This window comes from Larus michahellis, chromosome 18 (genome assembly GCF_964199755.1).
Source record: "Larus michahellis chromosome 18, bLarMic1.1, whole genome shotgun sequence".
NCBI lineage: Eukaryota > Metazoa > Chordata > Aves > Charadriiformes > Laridae > Larus > Larus michahellis.
The window spans coordinates 5,227,859-5,249,789 of NC_133913.1; the positions used below are offsets into that span (position 1 = coordinate 5,227,859).

General features: G+C 59.0%; 1 protein-coding gene across 1 annotated transcript in view; it reads right to left on the reverse strand.

Annotated features, from left to right (window-relative positions):
* The window catches only part of LOC141732928 (alpha-2-macroglobulin-like protein 1), a 25,755-nt gene extending 4,405 nt beyond the window's left edge, over positions 1 to 21,350 (reverse strand). The window contains 46 exon segments of the mRNA XM_074562538.1: positions 98 to 149; positions 342 to 463; positions 753 to 879; positions 956 to 1,181; positions 1,361 to 1,514; positions 1,759 to 1,855; positions 2,109 to 2,318; positions 2,515 to 2,664; positions 2,910 to 3,055; positions 3,139 to 3,196; positions 3,523 to 3,741; positions 3,898 to 4,062; positions 4,216 to 4,325; positions 5,045 to 5,159; positions 5,244 to 5,358; positions 5,450 to 5,534; positions 5,683 to 5,836; positions 5,989 to 6,009; positions 6,671 to 6,723; positions 7,033 to 7,195; positions 7,616 to 7,805; positions 8,241 to 8,356; positions 8,358 to 8,449; positions 8,452 to 8,474; positions 10,245 to 10,258; positions 10,757 to 10,878; positions 11,390 to 11,519; positions 11,596 to 11,821; positions 13,040 to 13,130; positions 13,246 to 13,327; positions 13,934 to 14,161; positions 14,638 to 14,787; positions 15,093 to 15,238; positions 15,322 to 15,379; positions 15,687 to 15,920; positions 16,579 to 16,743; positions 16,864 to 16,973; positions 17,785 to 17,896; positions 18,272 to 18,383; positions 18,486 to 18,570; positions 18,690 to 18,843; positions 19,418 to 19,438; positions 19,931 to 19,983; positions 20,093 to 20,255; positions 20,570 to 20,759; positions 21,209 to 21,350. Of these exon segments, the coding sequence (XP_074418639.1) occupies positions 98 to 149; positions 342 to 463; positions 753 to 879; positions 956 to 1,181; positions 1,361 to 1,514; positions 1,759 to 1,855; positions 2,109 to 2,318; positions 2,515 to 2,664; positions 2,910 to 3,055; positions 3,139 to 3,196; positions 3,523 to 3,741; positions 3,898 to 4,062; positions 4,216 to 4,325; positions 5,045 to 5,159; positions 5,244 to 5,358; positions 5,450 to 5,534; positions 5,683 to 5,836; positions 5,989 to 6,009; positions 6,671 to 6,723; positions 7,033 to 7,195; positions 7,616 to 7,805; positions 8,241 to 8,356; positions 8,358 to 8,449; positions 8,452 to 8,474; positions 10,245 to 10,258; positions 10,757 to 10,878; positions 11,390 to 11,519; positions 11,596 to 11,821; positions 13,040 to 13,130; positions 13,246 to 13,327; positions 13,934 to 14,161; positions 14,638 to 14,787; positions 15,093 to 15,238; positions 15,322 to 15,379; positions 15,687 to 15,920; positions 16,579 to 16,743; positions 16,864 to 16,973; positions 17,785 to 17,896; positions 18,272 to 18,383; positions 18,486 to 18,570; positions 18,690 to 18,843; positions 19,418 to 19,438; positions 19,931 to 19,983; positions 20,093 to 20,255; positions 20,570 to 20,759; positions 21,209 to 21,282 (5,683 nt within the window). The 5' untranslated portion in view covers positions 21,283 to 21,350.
* Between the last annotated feature and the right edge of the window lie 581 nt (positions 21,351 to 21,931).

A 21,931-nucleotide genomic window follows, 5' to 3' on the forward strand; every position in this document is an offset into this window, starting at 1 on the left:
CTTGGCTCCTCTGGTCTGGTGGCTCCTGTGACCAGCATCCAAGCGTCCCTGCCCCACATCCCCACGGCACTGCCGTGACACCCCCGGCTGGTCCTACCTTCCTGGCAGAGCAGGGAGTTGTGCGCCTTCTCCACCAGGATCCCCCCGGGCTGTGGGGAAGCAGTACCAGAGTCGGTCAGGAGAAGGGAACAGCCGCGTCCTTCTGTCCCCCAGGGTCATGTCTGCAGCCTGGGCTGGGGGCCGGGTGCTGTCCCACTCCCGGCCCTCCCTCTGCACCCCAAGGGCTGCTCGGACCCTGTCCCCAAATCCATCCCATTTTCCTCCTCCTCAACCCGTCTGACCTGCACCAGCAAGGGCTTTATCACAGTGTCCACACGCCCCTGGGCTGGCACCGCGGGCATCTCGTTGCCACAGAGCTCCTTGGAGCTCAGGGCCTCGGTGCTGACAGTGATGTTCACCTGCCCTGCGGATGCAAGCGAGGTACTCAGTCCCCATGGAAACCCCCCAGCCCACATTGCAGCCCCACGGGCTTGCATCAGCCCTGGCGCTTTGTGTGGGGCTGGCTGGATTGGGAAGGGGGCCACCAGGTTGAGGAGCAGTGCTGGGAGGCAAGGGGGAGGGTGAAAGTGGAGCGGAGGGGAGCTTCCCAGGTGGCATTGCCTTTGCTCCTGTCCTCTCCACCCACCCCGTCCTCCGAGAAGGTCCCCAAGCTGCAGGACAGGGAGGCCCGCCATGGCCTTGGTGCTCCATACCCAGGTTGGTGGCTCGCACGCCCCATCGGAAGGTCCTCGCTTCATCTGCACAGATGCAACCGCTGTACACCTCGTCCGCACTCGCCGACACCTCCAGCTCTGCTGACTCCGCCAGCGTCACCTGAACCTGCCGGACCACGGCCACAGCTCCATCAGCCCCCGCCGGACCCCAGCCCCAGGGCCCCCTCCCCAGCCCCACTCACCCGCAGGCACTGCCGCAGGTAGTTGAAGACGGTGGCCACGAGGGTGAAGACTTCGTGGCGGACCACGGCGTAGGGCAGTGCCAGCTCCACGAAGAAGGGTTTGAAGGCCGTGAGGGTGGTGGCAGGGGCCATCCCCAAGCCCAACGGGGACATGCAGAACATCCTGGCTTCCCACTTGGTAATGGCATCAGGCACCGTCACTGCCATCTCTGCGGAGCCTCCCTCCCTGCGGGATGGAGAACACCATGAGGCCAACCCACCACCTTCACCCGCAGCTGGCGTCATCCCCGGCTGGGCTGGCTCTCTCCATGTTGGAGAAGGAGCCGTCCTGAGGTCCCCAACCTCCCTCCATGCAGGAGGGGAGGTGGGGAGAGGACCAGCCCTATGGGAACCGTTCTCACTCACCCCACAGGGACCAGGTCCCACAGCCACGTCTCTGGGAAGTATGTCCGGGGTGCCGGTTGCTCTTCCTGGACAGGGACTGGGATACCACTATGGCCCGTTACTTCTCTGGCATGAGTTTCTATCCGTAAATGGTGGTCTTGGGAATGAAGGGCAACTGGAAAAGGCAGAGCAGAAATTAGGATCCACAGGTCTCTGCATCTCAGCTGAACCTCACCAGCAGGCAGCCTGAAGGGTGCCAAAATCCCTTTGAATACTCTTCAAACCCTTTGATGCCGAGTGTATTTTCAGGATGGCTCCGAGTCCCCCTGAGGACACGGGAGCCAGGACTGGGCACCAGCTCTTTGGTCTTTTCTCCTGAGAGGGCTCAGTGGAGCAAGCAAGCTGAGGGCTGTGCTGACCTCTGGGACCTTGGAGACCCACTATCCCAGGCATGCCGAACGTCTTTTTGCAAACATCACTGGTGTTGGCATTGGTGAAAAGTTTCAGTGCTGCGTTCTGTGAAAAAGAAAAGAGGTTGTCCATGTCCGAAACGCAGCAGGAGGAGTATCCCCATCCCAGAAGTAAATAGTCACAGGGCTGCAGAAGAAGCCAAGTGGAGAAGGACCGGAGCCTGGGGTCCGGGGGAAAGACCTTTGCCACGAGCGTGGCTTTCATGGGATGTTGCTGTGCTCTCCCAGCACCCCGGGCAAACCACAGCCAGCTCCTGGATGAAGAGGAGCCAGGAGGCACAGGCAGGCAGGGCTTTTACCTGAAATAACTTGTAGGTGTCCATCTGGGAATTCCTCCAAGAAGGGGGAGGTAAGGGACGCCTCCTTGCGTGGTGAAGGAATTGTCGCGTTCTCGGTACAAATGGGCTGAAGGGAATGAGAAAGTTGGGATGGTTCCAGAAAAAGGTTGAACAGGGTGGTGGGTCTTTAATGCTTCCAGGGTAGTTGAATTCGGGGAGTACTTTGTAGACCTAGGAATAAACATGTGTGCTAGGAACAAAACCAGGCGGGCACCTACCCCCTGCCCAGGAGTAGGACTGCCCTGGAGCCACCAGGACTCCCCGTAGGGGAGGTCCAAGCCAATGTCATCTCTTCCCCCCTCCTGTCCCACATCCCCAGCTGGTCCCTGGGGCTGCAGAAGAAGCCCTGGGCAGTGCCACCACTTACCACCTCTGTGTTGAGCTCAGCCTCGGGTTTCAAGAGCAGCACACTGCGGTCCACGGCACGGACGGCACACAGGGACCCCGGGGCAGCCACCAGCTCCAGCCGCAGAGCTGAGCCGGGCAGAGCCCTGTCCTCCGAAAAAGCCATCTTCACCTGGGGAGGGACAGGGACATCAGGGGGCAAGGGCAGGAGGGGGAGCCACCTCCGATGGAGGAGCAGGACCAAGCCATGGACATGGAGGTCTCTTCTAGACAAGGATAAAAATCAGGCTTGAGGGTTTGGGGATCAGGTTAAAGAGACTGTGATGCTGTGATGCAACTGGAGCAAATGGACATCAGGGCATGCAGCTATGGGCAAGCCGTGGAGTGATTCCTCCATCCCTAGCAGCCTTTCCTCACCTTGTTGGGGAAGCACTTGGCCACGTTGAGCTCGATGCTGTGAGCCACCATCTCACCATTGGGCAGCACCGCGTAGCCCAGCACCTTGGCCTTGGGTGCCAGTTCGAGGCCGATGGGCAGCTCCAGGGAGAAGGAGCCTCTCAGCCCTGGGTGGTGGGAAAGGAGGGGAGGTGAGGACCAGGCATGGAGAGCAGAGCCCTGCACAGCCCGTCCATGCCTCGGGACGTACCAGCCCCTGCAGGCAGCTCCTTCCTGAGGACGGTGACAATGGTCCCCTTGGCCAGGACCTACAGAGGAGGAGACGGGAACAATGAAACCGATGCTGAGTGTGGAACTGAAATGCCTTGATGGAGAATGGACCAAGGGGTGAGAGTGTTGGGATGGTTTTTGACCTTGCCCAATCTCCAGTTCCCCCAACATCTCCTGTTGGAATGCAGATCCAACAGTGCCAGCAGACACCTCTACTAACAAGCGTAGGTCCCTCAGTCTAGCCAGGACAGATTGTTTATTGTCTTGTCCTCAGGGACACGACCATGAACGTGTGTGTAGATGTGGACCTTAACACACAACCTCCCTAATGCCTGCTGCCCCCCATCCCTGGGCCAGGGCTCACCAGGAAGACCACATCCAGGTTCTCTGGCTCAGTCCCCAAGGCCTTCTTGATGAAGATGTAGTCCACCCAGAGCTGCTGGGGCTGGCCGCAGGGCAGCTCGCTCTCCAGCCGGCGGATCTGCAGGAAGCTCCTGCTCGCTGAAAAGAAGGGGCTGAGGTATGCGTAGGCATCTTGGTAGGTGCCATCGTTCTGGCTGTGAGCTGTCTCGTTGACTTGAGCCTGAGCGATGGAGGTAGAAATCAGGGTGGTGAAGCCATCCAGCAGCCCACGAGGTGCTGGTCCCAGTGCCAGGCATCACTGATGTTGGCTTGGAGAGTTGCCCAGCCCTGTACTACTGCAGAAAGCACCCTGAGCGGTGGGAGATGGGTCACTTACATGCAGGGTGACCATGCCGCTCCAACCAGAGGTCTCCAGCTCGAAGAAGACTCTCCCCGATCTGTCTGTCAGGAAAGTCTGACTCTTATCTTTTCCTTGCTGGTGAACGATGAGCAAGAGCTGCTTCTGGGGCATCACGGCGCCATCGGCTCTAGTCAGCAGCATCTGAAGATGGAAGGGGAGATGCCCCAGGTTGGGCTGCAGGCGTGGGGCAGAGGGCAAGGGTGGGAGAACAGGGCTGGGGGGGTCAGCAGGAGCTGACTGGGTGCAGCAGGATGCAGGGGAACCCTGCAGGGTGCAGGAACCACTCCCCATTACCGTCCCAGTGTAGGGGATGCCGGGCTTGTAGAAATCGTCGTTGTTTTCAAAGGTGACAGTAAAGATTTCGGGTAAAATCTCGCAGCTTTTAGTGTTTTTTTGCTCCAGCCCTGTCGAGAGGGAGTGGGGAGCTGAGGATGTTACAGGGACACAGGGCACAGGTTCCAGTGCTGCCCGTTCCCCCACCACGTTGCAGAAAAGGTCCCTGGATATTTTAGGCTTTCCCTCTGCAGCCGGCAGCTTTGAGCACAGTTTGTACCTCCTACGGGAGGAGCAAAACCTCTACGGCACGTTTTAGACCTACAACCAGGGTGCAGCTGGCTGCAGAGACTTCAGAAAAGGCTCTCCATCAAAGCACCGTGATGCAGGGCCACCTCGAGACCAGTGGGCCTGGGGACAACCCCTGTTTGTCTTTTTTTTCCCCGAAGCCAAGCTGCTGGCAGTCATTTCTGGTGTGACTGAGGTGGTGGGTGAGGGATTAGCTCGAAGAATGAAGCCACACCACTGGACTGGGCGAAACCACTGCTTTGCATTGCAAGGACTCAACTCACTGCTAGCCATAGAGTTGGGAGAGTTGTTGGATCTTGGAAAGGCGTTTTTGCCTCCTGACCATTTCTCTGGTGGGAATTAGAAGTATTGCCTGGCTGACTTGGCTCACATCCCCACCTGGACCCCCTCCCTGCACACATGCGCCCCTAAATCACTGTGTTGCTTTGGGGCTTCTCTGGAGAAGACCAATACCCCCGTGCCATGCCACGTCCATTTGGGTGCAAAACCATGCACCCGCAGCAATGCCCGTTCCCAAGCAGAAGAACACCTCCATCCCTACCTGTCCCATCTTCCACCAGCGATGCCTGGACTCGGAATTTCTTCCCATACATGAAGCTGGTCAGGTTGAAGGCAGCCAACAAAACCTCTGTTGAAAAGCAGCCATTCTTCTCAGTCTGGAGGGAGATAGTCGACCCCGTTAGCAGCAGTCCCGGGATGGGGCTGTCCCAGTGGCACCCGCGCTCCCCGGCTGTGCTCACCTGCCCGCTAACCTCGATGCAGCTCTGGGTCTGTACGAAAGGACTGTACCAGATCCCGATGTGCTGGCACAAGCTGGCCTGGACCTTGCCCTGGACGGGCTTCCCGTAGGTGTACCTGTTGGGTGGAGGGTGGTGAGGGTGTTCCTGATGGACCACGTCATGTTGGATCCGTCCCCTCCCTCTTCCCAGTGCTGTTTCGGGCTCACCGTCCGCAAATCTCCACCTGGATCTTCTTATCCTTCTCCAGCACCACGGCGGGGAGATCAATGATCACCTCAAACTTGGGCAGCACTGATGGAGAGGCAAAGAGAGAGAGGCCTGTCACTCCCAGGACAAGGACAATGGTGCCTGCGTGGCCAGGGGGGCCAAGACATGCTGCCCACAAGGACATGCCGAAGTGGGGCTCCCACCCCCTGTGCACCTCCCGGTCCCCATGTACCATATTCCTCCACGCTGAAGTAGTGTCTCTTCCCCTCCACCTCGATGATATACGTGCCCAGGGCCGGCTCTGCCGCCAGCGGGAGGGACAGGTCCACGATGCCCTGCCGCGGGCTCACCTTCCGCCACTGCGCGATGCGGTTCTGGCTGGGATCCTGCACACGGGGACACGCAGCGTCAGCACCCCAGGGAGCCCAGCACCCGGCGATAAAACAGCCCATGGCTGCCTTACGCATTTTCCTTCCCAGCCATGCTGCCTTCCCAAGCCCACACCACCCAGGAGCCTCCCTCCATCTCTCAGACTGACCTTCAGGATCACAAGGGGCAGCTGCAAGGCAAAGAGAAGATGGTTAGAGGAGAAATTCAAAGCCTTCCTTGGGGTCTTATGAGGGTGGGAACATCTACGGAGCCGTGGGTGGAGCAGAGAGAGGGTTATTTGTGGGGTGCTGTGAAGTTCCAACCCTTCAATTTGCTTTGGGGTTGATTTTGAGCGCAAGCTGGGATGAGCCAAGGGCACTGCCAGCATGGCAAGGAGAGGTGGAATCTCCTAGCGCCTTCGCAAGAAGCCAGCAATCATTTCATCTGGGAACGTCCTGCAGTTCCAGAGACCCAGATGGTTGCTCGGAGGTGCCAGAGACTGAACTCGCCTGTAATCCTGGTGTCTCATGACTTGATGGATACCGATAGTGCTTCCCCCGCTTCCGACTCACCATCGCTACCTCCCTAACCATAAGTTTAAGTGGGTGCGTTCCCACGTCACACATACGGTTCTGCTTTCTCTTTCCTTAGCCTGCTAAAGCCTGTGTGAGCGACACAGGGCATCCCTGCCCCTGGGGAGCGCAGCCACCCAGGCCAAGCTGGCTGGGGCAGGATTCCCAAGGGGAAAGGCGCTGGATGACTCCCACACCTCTCTCACAGTTCGCCAAGACTGTAGGAGGGCGGTGCAGAGGAGCCCCGTCACCTCCCCCCTTCCCCAGCCCTTCTCTCACCTTCTTATCGCTGGGAACGAAGTCTTTATCCAAAGAGACAATTCGAAACTTCACTGGAAAGAGCAAACAGGGATGCAGGAGTGAGCGGTGGGTGCATCGGCAGGGGAGGGGCGTTCCCCATGGGGAAGGTGGATGGAAATCCACCCTGAGCCCTGCAGTGGGGCACTGCCCCCCAAGCAGCACAGCCTCCAGCGCTGCCATCGCATCCCAGCATTGCCCTGGGACAGCGCTGGGGGTCCCAGTACATCCCAGGATGAGCTCTTCTATTTCCATGCAGTGTACGAGCAAGGCTGAGCCTCCTGAACCCCTCTGCCACTAGGTGCTTCAGCCCAGAGCAGGATGGTCCACCCTGCCACCCTCACCTTGCTGTCCAGGCTTGTAGACAGCCTTGTCTGTCTGTATGAAGATCCCAGGCTCCAGGGCTCTCAGCATCACCTTCTTCTTCTCGGAGACATCCAAGGAATCTCCCTGGATTGAGACGTGCAGGTCTACGATTTCCTCCTTCCCTTTGGCGGGGGCTGGAGCCTGCCAGGGGGAACACCAGACACCAAGTGAGGACAAGGGATATGCCATGTCCAGGATGTTCTGCTCACTCTGGGTGACCCAGAGCGCTCCTCACCCACAGGGACACCTTCCCCAAGCCAGGGGCTGGGAAGAGATGTCCACCCAACACCCTACTCTAGTCTACAGGTCTGCTACCAGTTGATCATTTCAGCCACTGAATAACTGGGCTAAGCCTAGAGTCGTTTTGCCTTCATGGGGGGCGAGAAGATGGGGAAGTCACACCTGCTCCCATCCTCCTCCAGCTGCAGAGGCTCAGGGCTGTGCAGCAGCATGGGGACCACAGCCCCACGATCCGGGGAGCTGGTGGAAACTGCCTGGGGACAGCGGTGTGTCCAGGGCATCCCCCTCCACGCTTATGGCTGTGCGTTGGGTGACACTCACAGGGAAGGTGACGTTCAGGTACAGATGAGGCTCCTGGACCTTCCTCTCCAGCAGGGTGATGTTATGGGTCCCATCTGCTCTCTGCAGCTGGATGGTCACCTGGACGGGCTCATGGAGGCCACTGAGATGCACCCACAGCATCGCTGTGTGTGGGTGGTAGAACACAGCTGGGGACGTGACCACATAACTCCTGGCGAGGAGAAGTGCTGAGGCATGAGGATGAGGCACATCCCAGTACAGACCCCCATGGAAGTCTTGAAGAGCTCTTGGGCACACAGAAACCCGTGCTGGGGTGCGGGACCACTACCCCCAGCCTCCCCGTTCTGTTTCTGAGCTCCCCTTGACGTCACGGCTCAGGAAGGCAAAGCTTCTGCTCACACGTGGGCTGCAAGTGAGGCAGCACCTACAATAAACCACCCCAGAGCCACCAGCCCCAGCAGCCCCCGGGGTGCAAAGTCCTCAACGCACATGGGCAGGGACAACCCACCACCCCGAGCATTTCCACCCTGGCCACCGATCACACGCGTGGGAAGGATTAGCTCCCCACACATCCTGCCAAGGAGCCAAGACTACACGCTTCCCCAGCAGGCAGGGACAGACAGACAGACAGACACAGAGGGCTTACGGTGCTGCAGATGCCCCAGCTGCGAGGTGCAGGATGAGGAGCAGCAGGACGGGCAGGAGAGCCGGGGACCTCATGTCTCCAGCTGCAAGAAGGAGCTGGGGATGGCCACAGCCTCCTTTCTCCAGGTGTTGGATTGCTGTAGACCCGCGTCTGCTCCGCTGCAGGCTCTGGAATGAGATCTTTGCTTTCCACCCAGCGAGCAAACAAGGGTTGGCAGAGGGATCCAGCGTGGACCTGCAGATATAGCCAAGGCAATGTTTACCATCTGCCCACAACCTCCTGGGTTCAAGGCTCTGATGGATTTTTGCAGTTGGAGGCAAAGTTCCCATAGGCTACAGAGGTTCAAAACCAGGGGGCAGGACCCATCTACACACTGGTTTGCTGGGAAATGATGGCAGGAGGGAGTGGGAACGAGTTCCCCAAACAAAAGTAGACAGCACCATCATGAGAACAGCCTGTGAGCTGGTGGTGATTTCTCAGAAGGGCTTGTTTCCGGGTGTTTCAAATTTAGCCAAACAGCATCTATTTGGGCTGATAGCAGGTCTCAGGCTGTGTTTTTGCCCAGTTTCTTCTGATTTCATCAAACCAGCTGCGGGCACAGGAGCAGGATGGCATTGAGCTGCCGTGCCAGGTCTACCCCCTCTCATTCCTCCGTGCACCGTGCCTGGGAGCCAGACACCGACCAGGATGTGGGCTGAGCTGCCTCCTTCTGTCCTGGTGGGAATTTGGGAAAGTTGAGGCAGTTCCACAACAGCCACACGGCGTCCTGAGTGCGTCCCCTGCTGTGGGGGTTTGCGGTCCCCTTCCCTTTGGGGACGCGAGGGGAGGCAGAGGCAGCACTGCAGGAAGCCACAAATGGGGCTGACCCCTTTCCCGTGGGCTCTGGGATGACCACGGCTGCTGTCCCCATGCCTGCCCTGCTCAAGTATTGCTGGATACAGCCCTGTGCTCACCTCCCTGCCCTTCGGGAGCAGCCCCACACGGTGTCGGTGTCCAGCAGAGACTGGTCCCCACCACCGCGCTGGACACAAGGCGGGAGCACGGCCCTGAGCCCATCCTGCCACCCTGGGACGTGGGTCAGTGCCCCACTGGGCATCCTGGGGGTGGTTCAACACCGAGCATGGGGCAGGACGCAGCATGGCCAAGGGGAGATCGATTTGGGAGCGGGGTGGACCTCTGCCTCTCCGATCGGTGCCCTGTGGGGCTGCCAAGGGGAAATATTGCACGGAGGATTTGTCATTCGGTGCTGCTGGTGACTTCGGAGCAGGAGCCAGAGTGCGTTGACCCCCAGGCACCGCTGACCCCCCGTTGTGCTGTTTCTTCTGCTGCCTTGGTGCCCATGCAACAAATGCTCTCCCTGCTTTGGTCTCAGTTTTTTATTCAGCAAAGCAAAGCGAAGGTACGGCCCCTCTGACACATCATTAAGGGGGAAAGGAACGCTGAGCTCCTAACATAAAGTCTGTTTTGGGACACAGGGCTGCCTTTGGTCAGGGATAGTGGGAAAAAGCCTGAAGAATGGGAGATTTCTTGCAAGAAAACACATTTTGCCACTTCCACTTGCATTTTTCTTTATTTTTGACCCCGGCTGAGCAGGCGCAGGTGCAGGGCTGTGCTCGGGGCAGCTCTGAGCATCCTCTCCGTGCCCAGCCATCAGTCTTGCACTGATCTCCCAAGGCTTTGCGTTAGCCCCGGGTCAGCTCATCTGCCCTGGTCCCCTCTCCGAGGGATCGCACTGGCCTCAGCTCAAGGGAAACCACGACTCCATGGTGGGCAGTAAAGCGGCTGCTCCCCAGGCAGTCCCGGATCTGCATGGGATGGCTGCTGGGGAGCAGGGCTGGGTTTCGGAGTCCTCATCTCAACCGTGTTGCTGCAGGCTCCTGCCAGGTCAGGCACAAGGGATGAAGGGATGGGAAGAGGTTGCCAGCCCTCGGGATCGTGGCTGTCTGGTGGGGCGCGATGGGTCAGGAGCAGAGGGACAGCCAGGCAGCTGCAATTTCCCTTCACATCAGTTCTGGAGGCTTTAAAACCAGGAATACAGCATGTGTGAGACCAGGATCAGAGTCAGCCTGCCCTTCTCTGTCCCTGAAATGCCACCCTCCCTCAACAGAGACCCCGCCTGGACCCTGTCCCCACCAGCAGCCCAGCAGCCCTGACACGCCAGCAGAGCACAGGGCCACCCGGGCCAAGCTGGGCTGTCCTCGGAGCAGCCCCATGCACCGAGGGGATGCTCGATGCCCGATGAGGGGGGCACACTGAACATCACACAGCAGCCTCAAATCTACCAATCTCACCCCAAAAGGGAAGGGAAGGCACCATCCTACTGATGGTACCTAAGCACGGACATACTTCCCCCTCGCTCCAGGTGCCAACGCTCTCCCCACACCTCGCAGCACCCACGGGCACCGTCCAGCCTGGCCGAGAGATGAGGAGATGCTCCGCTCTGGGGGTGACTGCTCTGGGTGCAGCTCTGCTCCCGGCGAGAGGGCGGCGCAAGCCCAACGCCTGGCTCTGCTCACCTGCACCCTCAGGAGTTTTGTCTCGGTGTCCACGTGCCCCTGGGCTGGCACCACGGGCACCTCGGTGCCGCAGAGCTTCTTGGTGTGCAGGGCCTTGGCGACGACGGTGACGTTCACCTCCCCTGTGGAGGCAGAGGGGGAACATCGCTGTGACACTGCCTCAGCTCAGAGCCATGGTGGCGAACCAGGGAAGGAGGAGGGTGCAATGGGTGCAGTGGGACCGGGAAATGGAGGGAGACCTTATCACTCTCTACAACTCCCTGAAAGGAGGTTGTAGCGAGGGGGGAGTCGGTCTCTTCTCCCAAGGAACAGGCGATGGGACAAGGGGAAATGGCCTCAAGTTGCACCAGGGGAGGTTTAGGATGGATATTAGGAAAAATTTCTTCACCAAAAGAGTTGCCAAGCATTGGAAGAGGCTGCCCAGGGCAGTGGTGGAGTCGCCATCCCTGGAGGGATTTAAAAGCCGGGCAGACATGGGGCTGAGGGACATGGGGTAGTGGTGGGTTTGGGCAGTGTTGGGTCCATGATCTGAAGGGTCCCTTCCAACCTGGGCACTTGTGTGATTCAGTTCTACGAGTCTCACCCACTGGGCTTGTCTGCCCCCTCCCCAGCGCTGTGCCGTCCCCTCCATACCCAGACTAGTGGCTCGCACGCTCCACTGGAAGGTCCTCTCTTCATCTGCGCAGACACAGCCTCTGTACGCCCCCTTGCCCATGTCCGCCAACACCTCCAGCTCTGCTGACTCCACCAGCGTCACCTGAACCTGCCGGACCACGGCCACAGCTCCATCAGCCCCCGCCGGACCCCAGCCCCAGGGCCCCCTCCCCAGCCCCACTCACCCGCAGGCACTGCCGCAGGTAGTTGACGACGGTGGCCACGAGGGTGAAGGCTTCATGGTGGACCACGGCGTAGGGCAGTGCCAGCTCCACGAGAAAGGGCTTGAAGGCCGTGAGGGTGGTGGCAGGGGCCATCCCCAAGCCCAACGGGGACATGCAGAACATCCCGGCTTCCCACTTGGTAATGGCATCAGGCACCGTCACTGCCATCTCTGCGGAGCCTCCCTCCCTGCAGGGCAGTAGAAGATGGACAGACCTTGCAGGCTGGGTCTGATGGGCAGAGCTAGCAGGAGCATGCCAACACCCTTCCTCTAGGTCCATCCCTTCCTGTAGGATCATCAGTGGCTTTCACATGCTTGGGGAGGGGCAGAGGTACCATCAGTACTCTTATCTCTTACAGTATCCCCTGCCTACAGGACTCCGAAGGCTGTACTGCCGCCCAGAGAGACCTCGACGAGTTGGAAATTTGGGCAAAGAGGAACCGTATGAAATTCAACAAGGGCAAGCGTAGGGTGCTGCACCCGGAGAGGAACAACCCCCCGCACCAGGACAGGCTGGGGGTGACCTGCTGGAGAGCAGCTCTGGGGAAAGAGACCTGGGAGCCCTGGGGGGCAACAGGGTGACCACGAGCCAGCGATGGGACCTTGTGGCCAAAGAGGCCGATGGCATCCTGGGGGGCATCGAGAAGAGCGTGGCCAGCAGGTGGAGGGAGGTTCATCCTCCCCCTCTGCTCTGCCCTGGGGAGGCCACGGCTGGAGCACTGGGGCCAGTGCTGGGCTCCCCGGGTCAAGAGGGACAGGGAACTGCTGGAGAGGGGACAGCAAAGGGCCACCGAGATGCTGAGGGGACTGGAACCCCTCTCTGATGGAGAAAGGCTGAGGGATTTGGGTCTCTTCAGTCTGGAAAAAAGACGGCTGAGGGGGGATCTTATCAACGCTGATAAATACTGAAAGGGGGGGTGTCAGGAGGATGGGGCCAGGCTCTTCTCAGTGGTGCCCGGGGACAGGACAAGGGGTAACGGGCACAAACTTGCCCCTGGGAAGTTCCATCTCAACAGGAGGAGGAACTTCTTTGCTGTGAGGGTGGCAGAGCCCTGGCACAGGCTGCCCAGAGAGGTGGGGGAGTCTCCGTCTCTGGAGACATTCCAACCCCGCCTGGCCGCGTTCCTGTGCCACCTGCTCTGGGTGACCCTGCTCTGGCCGGGGGTTGGAGGGGATGATCTCCAGAGGGCCCTGCCAACCTTATGATTCTGTGATTCTGTGACTCAGCCTGCCCAGATGTCTCCTGGGGTTGGTGCTGAGGTCTGAGGGAAGGGGCTGGACATGTCTCAGTGTCACTCCTGGATACACGGACACTTCAGCAGAGGTGTGGGTGCTGCACCCAGAGGTGAAGCTGATGCAATAAGGGCAGTCGCCTGGCTGGAGGTCTGTTGGGGCTCCTCACTCACCCCACAGGGACCAGCTCCCACAGCCATGTCGCGAAGAAATCCATCTGCATCCCTGTGTCTTCCTCCATGACATCCTTCTCCGGTCCTGCTCCTGCAAACAGGGGCACAACTTGAAAGTGCTGCCAGAAAGGATGGAAAGAGGCAGGCTGTCCCCACCCGTCCTTCTGCAGCCACCGTGGGGGCCATTACAGACTCTCTCCACTCGCCTTGAGAGTATGAAAATCTTTGTGACTGGATGCTCGGTGCAGACCCCAGCTGGGTGTTGGTGACAGTTTTCAAATCTGCATTCTGAAACATGACACATGAGAGAGAACAGCACCACGCTGAAGGCCAAAAATACCGAAACGACTTCCCATCCCTCTCTGAAGCAAGGAATCGACGTGCACGAAGCCAGAACAGAGCTCCCAACGTGCCAGAAGGGAGCTCCCGAAGATCAGGACCCCCCGCAGTGCTGCAAAGGGAGAGCAGGAGAGGAATATCTGTGCCAGGAGAAGCTGCTGCATCAGGGATGGTTGGAAAAGGTCTGGTGGATCTGGTCTGCCCGCTCCATTCCCAAACAGCCCCGACCCCTGGGTTTGCTGCCAGTGGGAGACACGCACCCCCAAAAAAAGCAGGGGAATGCCAGGCCAAACCATGCTGTTTACTCCAAGCCCAGATTTGTGATGGGAAGAGCAGAGCTTAACCCCATCCCTGTGAAACGCTACTGTGCCTGGACTGATGGATGCCTTTCCCGTGTCTGTCCCAGGCTGGCAAAGCGAGGGTCAGGGCATGTTATTTGGGCGATAGAAGAGCACGATTCGTGAGTGCAGGCGTGGGCTGAGTGAGGGACTGGGAGACCCCAGCACCTCCCTTCTGGGAGGAAGAGGAGGGGAGGTAGGGCTGGAGGTCTCGTACCTGCACCAGGCTGTCAGAGTCCGGCTGGATGACAGGCTCCGGTACCTCCCTGCGCCACAGGATGCGGAGGCAATCTTTCAATCTACTCCCCGGCGCATCATAACAGTTAATGGGTGGAACCATTACTACCTCGTCTCTGAACCTGTTTATCCAACAGCGAGGTGAATTGGATTTTTCAACTTCAAAAGGATATCTGTCTTCAGAAAACACCGGAAATAAGTTAAAGACCTAAACAAAACACATGAACTTCGGGTGAGAAAGATGTGAAATGCTCCTGGCCCAGCTCCAACCCCTAGCATCGCCCTGTAGCTTCCGCACCTCCCTGGGCATCACAGTGCTGCTGCCCTGCCTCCAGCCCCTCTGCTAGGACCCGTCACCACCCCATCTCTCTTGAGCTTGGGATGCTTCTCACCGTCCGCGCCATGTTCGCAAGATTTCCACCCCAGGAGGCACCACAGAGCAATTCTGTGGCTCAGCTGCCCCCAGTCAGCGATGCACAATGTCCCCTGCAAAGCCCCAGAGCCATGGGTGGTGGCAGGGGCTCACGGGGGGCTCACACGGCATTCATCCTGCAGGGGCAGGTCCCCCAAGGTCCCTACCATCCTCCCCTAAAATGGATAACGGTGGAAAGAAACTGCTGGCCTCATGCCCCGGCAGCAAGCCCAGTCCAGCCCAGCCCAGGACCGAGGTTACTCAACACTTACCGTGCTGGGCTTGAGCTTGTCCTTGAGACCAGAGGACCACATGCGTTGATCCACAGTGTAGATGGCGCACAGTGACCCCGGGGCAGCCTGCACCTTCAGACGGAGCCGTGAGCCCACCAGAGCCCTCTGCTCCGAAAAGGACAGATTCACCTGGAGAGGGGAAGCCTTTGGGTTAGCCGAGAGGGGAGCTGGTGGCAGGAAGGAGCTCTGTACCACAGCCTGACCCCAAACACCAGCAGAGGATGGAGAGTGAGGACTGCGTTCAAAACCAGGAGATGGTTTGCAAGCAGCAACAGGAATGGGAGAGGAAAGAAAACCCTCCCTGAAAGGAGAGCTTGGGACCAGCCAGTTGCAGGGCAAGAGGAAAGGCTCTGCTGAAGAGCGAGGGTCAGTGCCCACATCTCCCCACACCAAGCCCGGCAGCAACTCCACCAACTCCAGCAGCCTGCGCGTACCTTGTTGGGGAAGCACTTGGTCACGTTGAGCTTGATGCTGTGAGCTACCATCTCACCATTGGGCAGCACCGCGTAGCCCAGCACCTTGGCCTTGGGTGCCAGTTCGGGGCCGATGGGCAGCTCCAGGGAGAAGGAGCCTCTCAGCCCTGGGTGGTGGGAAAGGAGGGAAGGTGAGGACCAGGCATGGAGAGCAGAGCCCTGCACAGCCCGTCCATGCCTCGGGACGTACCAGCCCCTGCAGGCAGCTCCTTCCTGAGGACGGTGACAATGGTCCCCTTGGCCAGGACCTACAGAGGAGGAGACGGGAACAATGAAACCGATGCTGAGCACGGAACCGACACGAGCAAACAAGGGGAGGCCATGGAGGATGCTCAAGGAGAGACTATTAGAGACACATCCCGCAGGAGGGATGGAAATAGTGCCCCAAGACCTGACAGCTCCAGGGTCCATCCCTGAGTCCTGAATCCAAGAGTACCAGAGAAATGGCTTCTGCTGGAAGGGAAGGCTTAACCCCACACCCCAGACAGCTTCATTCTCCTCCCCTGAGCTCTGCCCTTCGTGCAGGCTCCCATCTCTTCCCAGGTGAAGGCTCACCAGGAAGACCACGTCCGTGCTCTGCAGCTTGGTCCCCACGGCCTTCTCATCAAACATGTAATCCACCCAGAGCGTCTGGGGCTGGCTGCAGTGCAGCTTCTCTTCCACCTTGCGGATCCTCAGGAGACTTTCGCAGTTCGACGAGAGGGAAAAAGGGTAGAGGCTGGCCATGGGGTGTTCGAGATACTTCTTGCCTTTGTGCTCCAAGGCTGGAGGGTCATCCTTGAGCTCACCCTGAGGGATGGAAATCGAGGCTTTCATTGGCAAAGACCAGCTCAGCAGCAGAGCACTGTAGGGGTGGAAAGCAACTCAGCAGCTGCGACTGCCCCGTGCTTTGCTGTGACATCCCTGCAGGGACATGCCAAGAAATGCAACCCAGCTGCCCTCAACACCAAAAAATTGAGCTGCACGTCATCACGGGCTTTGCCCAAAGGACAGTCAAAGGGGTAGCCAGTGGATGGCAGGAGGGCGGCATGGCTAAGCAGCAAGCGTTGGGCAGACAGTAGGAACTGAAAAAGCACCCCACAACCATCTAATCTTGTGCCTGGATGGTGAAAGTAGAAAGGATCCTGAAATTCAGCAGTGAATGATGAAAACAGTAAGGCAGGGGCAAGGCATTAGCGGAAGAACTCGCAGAATGCATCAAAAGTGAGCGTAGCCCCTTTTCCCAGTGCAGGAGGAGCAGGAAGGGTGCTGGGGTCGGTAGGGTCCGACAGGCAATCGAGGTACCGAACAGGGCTAATAAACGTGTGAAACTCTTGACCATGGGATGCTGTGGGTGCCAAAGAGCAAGTGGGGTCAAGGGGAGGCTGGAAGAGTCTGTGTAAGAAAAATCTCAGTGATCTTTACTAAATCCAAAGTGCCTGAGGGGTGTGGGACACGGGTCACTTACGCGCAGGAAGACCCCTTCAGTCCAACCAGAGGTGTCCAGCTGGAAGGAGGCTCTCCCCGACCCATCCATGTGCAAGGTTTTTCTCTGCGTTCCTCTTCCAGTGTTAACCACAAGCAAGAACTCCTTCCCCATCAGGGCAGAGATGTTGGTTCCCTTCAGCAACATCTGCAGCAGAAGGGAAGGGGAGATGCTCTGGGCTGGGGGTGGGATAGCAGGGTTGGGGGTCAGAGGGAGCAGGATTGGGTGCAGCAGGAGCCCTGCAGGGCGCGGGGACCCCCCCATTACCGTCCCGGTGTAGGGAATCCCAGACTTGTAGAATTCATCGTTGTTTTCGAAGGTGATTTTGGCCGTTTCGCTCACAAACATACAGCTTTTATTGGCTAAACGCCACATCCCTGTGGAGGGGGAGATGAGAGGGGCACTCGGCAATTTGTCCTGGAGATTCCCCCCAGGGCAGCTGGGTCCGGTGCCTGCTCTCCTGTCCCCTCCCTGACCAGCGACCAGACCACGCTGGTGTGGAGACCCAGTCTGGAGAGCATGAGGAAAGTCCGCACAGCGCAAAACCACGTTTGTGGGGCTACAAATGCAAAAAAAAGTGGTCCTCGGGCATGACAGGAGCTGTATTGCGAGCAGGACCACGCTCAGCCAAGAGCTGTGTGCTACCGAAATACCCAGCTTTACCCCAAAATGCCCCTCTTAATGGCCACAAGCAAATCGGAGAGGCCGAGGATCTGCCACTCACAGCTGGGTTGGGCTGAAATTGGGCTTTTCACCCTAAGGATGTGTCTAACGAGCCTCCACCCCCGGCAGATACTGACTATTTATAACTAGATTCAAAGTTAGAAAGACCCGATAAGAAAAACATGATCACCGTGGTAGCTCTCCAGGCACTAACCGAGCACACTAACTAGGCTCAGAGTGGCAGAGAGTGGGGAAGGAGAGGTGGACATTGGAGGTATATCTCGGGGGGGGGATGCTGGAAGGGGGAGAAACTCCTGATTGGCCTTCAGAACCCAAGGGATTGCTCCAGCAGTCAGGAGTAGAGGAAAAATGACACCAAAGCAAGTGAGGGCACAGAGCGGCTGATGCTTGTGGATGGGAAGGGCAGAGACCCTGGAGACACCCGAGCGGAGCAGCTGTGCCACGTCCTCCAGGTGCCACCCCCCCAGGACATCACCAGGCGGCTGACGGCATGGCTGTGCTCACCGGTCCCTTCCTCCAGCAGCAACGCATGAGCGTAGAGCTGAGCCTGGTAGAAGCTGGTCAGGTTGAAGGAAGCCAGCGGCACCTTGGTGGAGAAGCAGCCATTCCTCCTCGTCTGAAGGAGAGAGTCGCCTGTGTTAGCAGCAGCCCCACAGACAGGCCCTTGAGTGTCATCTTGAGTGTCATCTGCTGTCAACCCTGGCCTCCTGCTCCTGTTGCCTCCCTCCATCGCATCCTGCAACCCTTGGATCCCGCAAACTTGCCCCCCTGGGGCTGGTCCCACACGCTGCCATGAATCTGGCTGTCCCGTTCCTGCCCATCCTGGCCCAAGAACCACCCCAAGAGTCCCCGCTCGGCTCCTCAGCCCTCTTTGGGATGACTTCAGGTTTGCAGCACTCTCACATGAGAGCTGGATCACCTGGCAATGCCCAAATGATGCACCCGGCCATCATCAACCCAAGCACCCCAAGATGGGGACACATTTCCTCACCTGGCCCTTGAACTCAGCACAGATCCTCTCAGATCCCTCCTGGAAAATATGGTCGTAGTCGTGGCACAGCATGCCCTCAGCCCTTCCCCGGAAAGTTCTCCCGGATGGGTACCTGTCGGGAGGGAGCAGGAAGGGGACCGGATGGGGAGGCTGCGGCGGGAGCATCGCCCTGGGGGCAGCCAGCCTTGCTGCTGGGGGCTGCTCTCCGACTCACCGCCCACAGACGTGCAGCGGGATCTTCTCATCCTTCACCGTCACGACACGGGGCAGCCGGATCAGCCCTTCAAAGTGGGGCGCTCCTGGGGGAAAACCAGGGGGGAATGGGACTGTGCCCATTTCTTCCTTCGGGAGTTCCTTACCATCCCATGCGATGGCTCCCAAACACCCCCTGTGGAGCCCAGCCTTCATCCCCACGCACCGTAGTCCTTCACGCTGAAGTAGTGTCTCTTCCCTTCCACCTCGATGATGTACGTGCCCAGGGCCGTCTCTGCCACCAGCGGGAAGGACAGATCCACGATGCCCTGCCGCGGGCTCACCTCCCGCCACTGCGCCACCCTGTTCCCGCTGGGATCCTGCACACGGGGACGTGGGGCATCAGCCCTCACTTGTGGGGCTGGAGATGGAGCGTACGGTGGTGGTTCTGGGTTGACAACCTCAAGGACTCAAGTCACCCTGCGTATCCTCGCAAAAAGCAGAGGTTTTGCCCTGCCATCATGCTCAGAGCAGCCCTGAGGGTTCTCCAGAAGGAAAATTTCCCCCTGGGGACTCTATTAGCCTGGCTACAGAAGCTGGAGCTGGCAAGGGGATGCTCCAGCATGGAGCGGGAGCTTAGGGGGCTCTCCAGTTTGGGTCAAAGTCTCCGTGGCAATAGCCACTGCCGTCTTCATCCGTGCAACCTGCCCCTTAGCAGCATCTCCCCAGAGGAGCCCCATCTTGCTGGCAGACGGCGAGCTGACCCCCCGTGGGCTGGAAACACGTATGAGGAACCCAAGCCCTTCTCCCCATTCCTTGTAACCTCTCTCAGCACCCGCAGCAGGGATGTCCCTGTCCGTCCCCCCCAGCTCCTTGTCCCCAGCACCACACATGTGCTGGGGCCCTTTTCTCCTGCTGGGGAAGCTGGCAGGCTGGCACAGGGGGACAACTCACCTGCACGGCCACCAAGGGAAGCTGCAAAGAAAGAGAGAGGAAGGATTTAGCAGGATCAAAGCACAGAGGGCTGAGCTGAGGGCTGAGGCGTCTGGATTGGCCCCTACAGGGCCGGTTAGTGGCCTGGGGGGCTCAGAGCCGCTGTCATTGCCCAGCTCCCGCCGCCACATCCACAGCCATCGCGAGCAGCCGCGCTGTGCAAACAGCATTAGCCGTGCGATGCACGACACCAGGGGGCTAAAAGCGGTGGGTGTTATAACGGTGCATAAAAGCTACATGCAAAAGACAGGCAAAGGGACGGTGCAAATAATTCATCTCCTGCGCCAGTGCCAAAAGGGGCACCCAGGCTGGGAGTGACGGGAAGAGCTGCGTGTGTCGCCCATCCCACAGCCCTGCGGCGTTTGGGGGATCCCTTCCCCGCACCCGTCCCCTCCATGCTCGTGGGGACGCTGAAGGCTGTGCCAGCGCCGCCGAGACCGATCGCGTCCTCCCTGTGCCCCGACCCCGCCTCACCTCCCTGTTGTTAGGAATGAAGTTTTGATCCAAACGGACAATTCGAAACTTCACTGGAGAGAGCAAAGGCAGGAGCAGGAGTGAGCGCTAGGGCCTGGGAACGAAACCTGGAGGTCCCATTCCAAGAGCCCGTGAGCTCTTCCAGCACCTCCTGCCCCTCACCAGTTTGTCCAGGTTTATAGACATTCTTGTCTGTCTGCACGAAGGTCCCCAGCTCCGGAGCTTTCACCAGTACTTTCTTCTCCTCAGAGACCTGCAGGGAACCTCCCTGGATGGAGACGTGAAGATGCGCAACCTCATGGATTTCTGCAGGAGGGGTAGAAATCTGCCCCCGGGGAAAGAGCAGAAATGGTTGCAAAGCCTTGATGTTGGATGCCAGTGGGTCGTCATACCTGTCCCCCATTGTCACCACCACGTTGCGCCATGAAAGCATCAGGAAACTGGTGTGCGTGGGAAGAGGATGCGGATACAACCCACAAGGTGTCCTTATGTGCCCCACATCCCTCCACTCTTCAGCTCACTCGTTGCCCATCCAGGACCCACGTCCCCTCCCAGTTCCCCCAGCCCTGCTCTGGCAGTGGGTAGGGGATGGATACCCCTTCCCGAGGTCCCCAGCCTTGCCGCGGGGCCATGACTCACATTGGAGAAGCGGGGCCAGTTCAGCTGGAGGATATCGCTGCCCTGCGCCTCCAGGGTGACGTTGGGGATGCTGTGGCTGCTCGCCAGGTGGAGGGTCACCCGCACGGGCTCATCCAGGTCCATGAGGTGGATGTGCACTTTGCCCGGGTACGGGTAGTAGAGCACGGAGGGGAAGAGCACCACGTAGCGCCTGGGGAGGGGACACCTGGCTAGAGGAGGAGAGCAGGGACCTCCCCACCAAATCCCAGTGCTCCCTTCCATTCCAGACTCTCAAGGCGGGGCGGACTTGTGTTTTTTCCAGCCCTGGATGCTCTCTGCAGGGCTACGCCACCCAGCCTTCCTCCCATCCGCCCGGAGAGGCTGACCAGTGCACAGACTGGAGTAGAGCCCCCTTTGCCTAAAAACCTCGGGAAACATCCGCGGGGTTGATCTGCAGGTGGAGGAAAGGCTCTGCTCTTGTGTGTAAGGTTGCACCTACGCCAAAGCAGCCCAGAGACACCAACCCCAGGTGCAAAGTCCTCTGTGGGGACAACCCACCACCCCAACCAGCAACCACAGTCAACGGCAGGGATTGTCACACCACTTGAGACCAACCACCATCCCGGCAGGCATGGACAGGCAGACACAGAGAGGGCTTACGGCTTTGCAGGTGCTCCAGCTGTGAGGTGTAGGGTGCAAAGCAGCAGGCAAAGCAGGGCAGCTGCGGACTCCATAATTGGGGGACCACGTGGAAGCAAGGTGGTCCCAGAACCCCCGTGCTGGGTCTTCTTCCTCTCCTCAAGCTTTCACCTCCCCGCTGGCAGCAAGCAAAAGCCAGCGAGGTCTCTGGCTGGGACCCAGCTAGGACAATGTTTAACCACCCGACCCAAGCTTTGCTGGGTTCAAGGCTCCGGGCAGCCAAACCGCACCCATGGTGGCGGGCACGTGGTGGGACCACCGAGCCAACTCAGAGCTGACAGACTAAACGCCACGTAGGGAGCCCTGGTGGGAGGGAAGGGAATAATGGAGTTTCCTAGGAAATTAAATCCCTCACTTGCATGCTGCCCTTGACCTGCACGCTGCCCTGCTTGCGAGTGTGTCCAGTTCTGGGCTCCCCGGTTCCAGAAGGACAGGGAACTGCTGGAGAGGGGACAGCAAAGGGCCACCGAGATGCTGAGGGGACTGGAACACCTCTGGAACACCTGATGAAGAAAGGCTGAGGGATTTGGGACTCTTCACTCTGGAAAAAAGATGGCTGAGGGGGGGACCTTATCAACGCTGATAAATACTGAAAGGGGGGGTGTCAGGAGGATGGGGCCAGGCTCTTCTCAGTGGTGCCCGGGGACAGGACAAGGGGTAATGGGCACAAACTTGCCCCTGGGA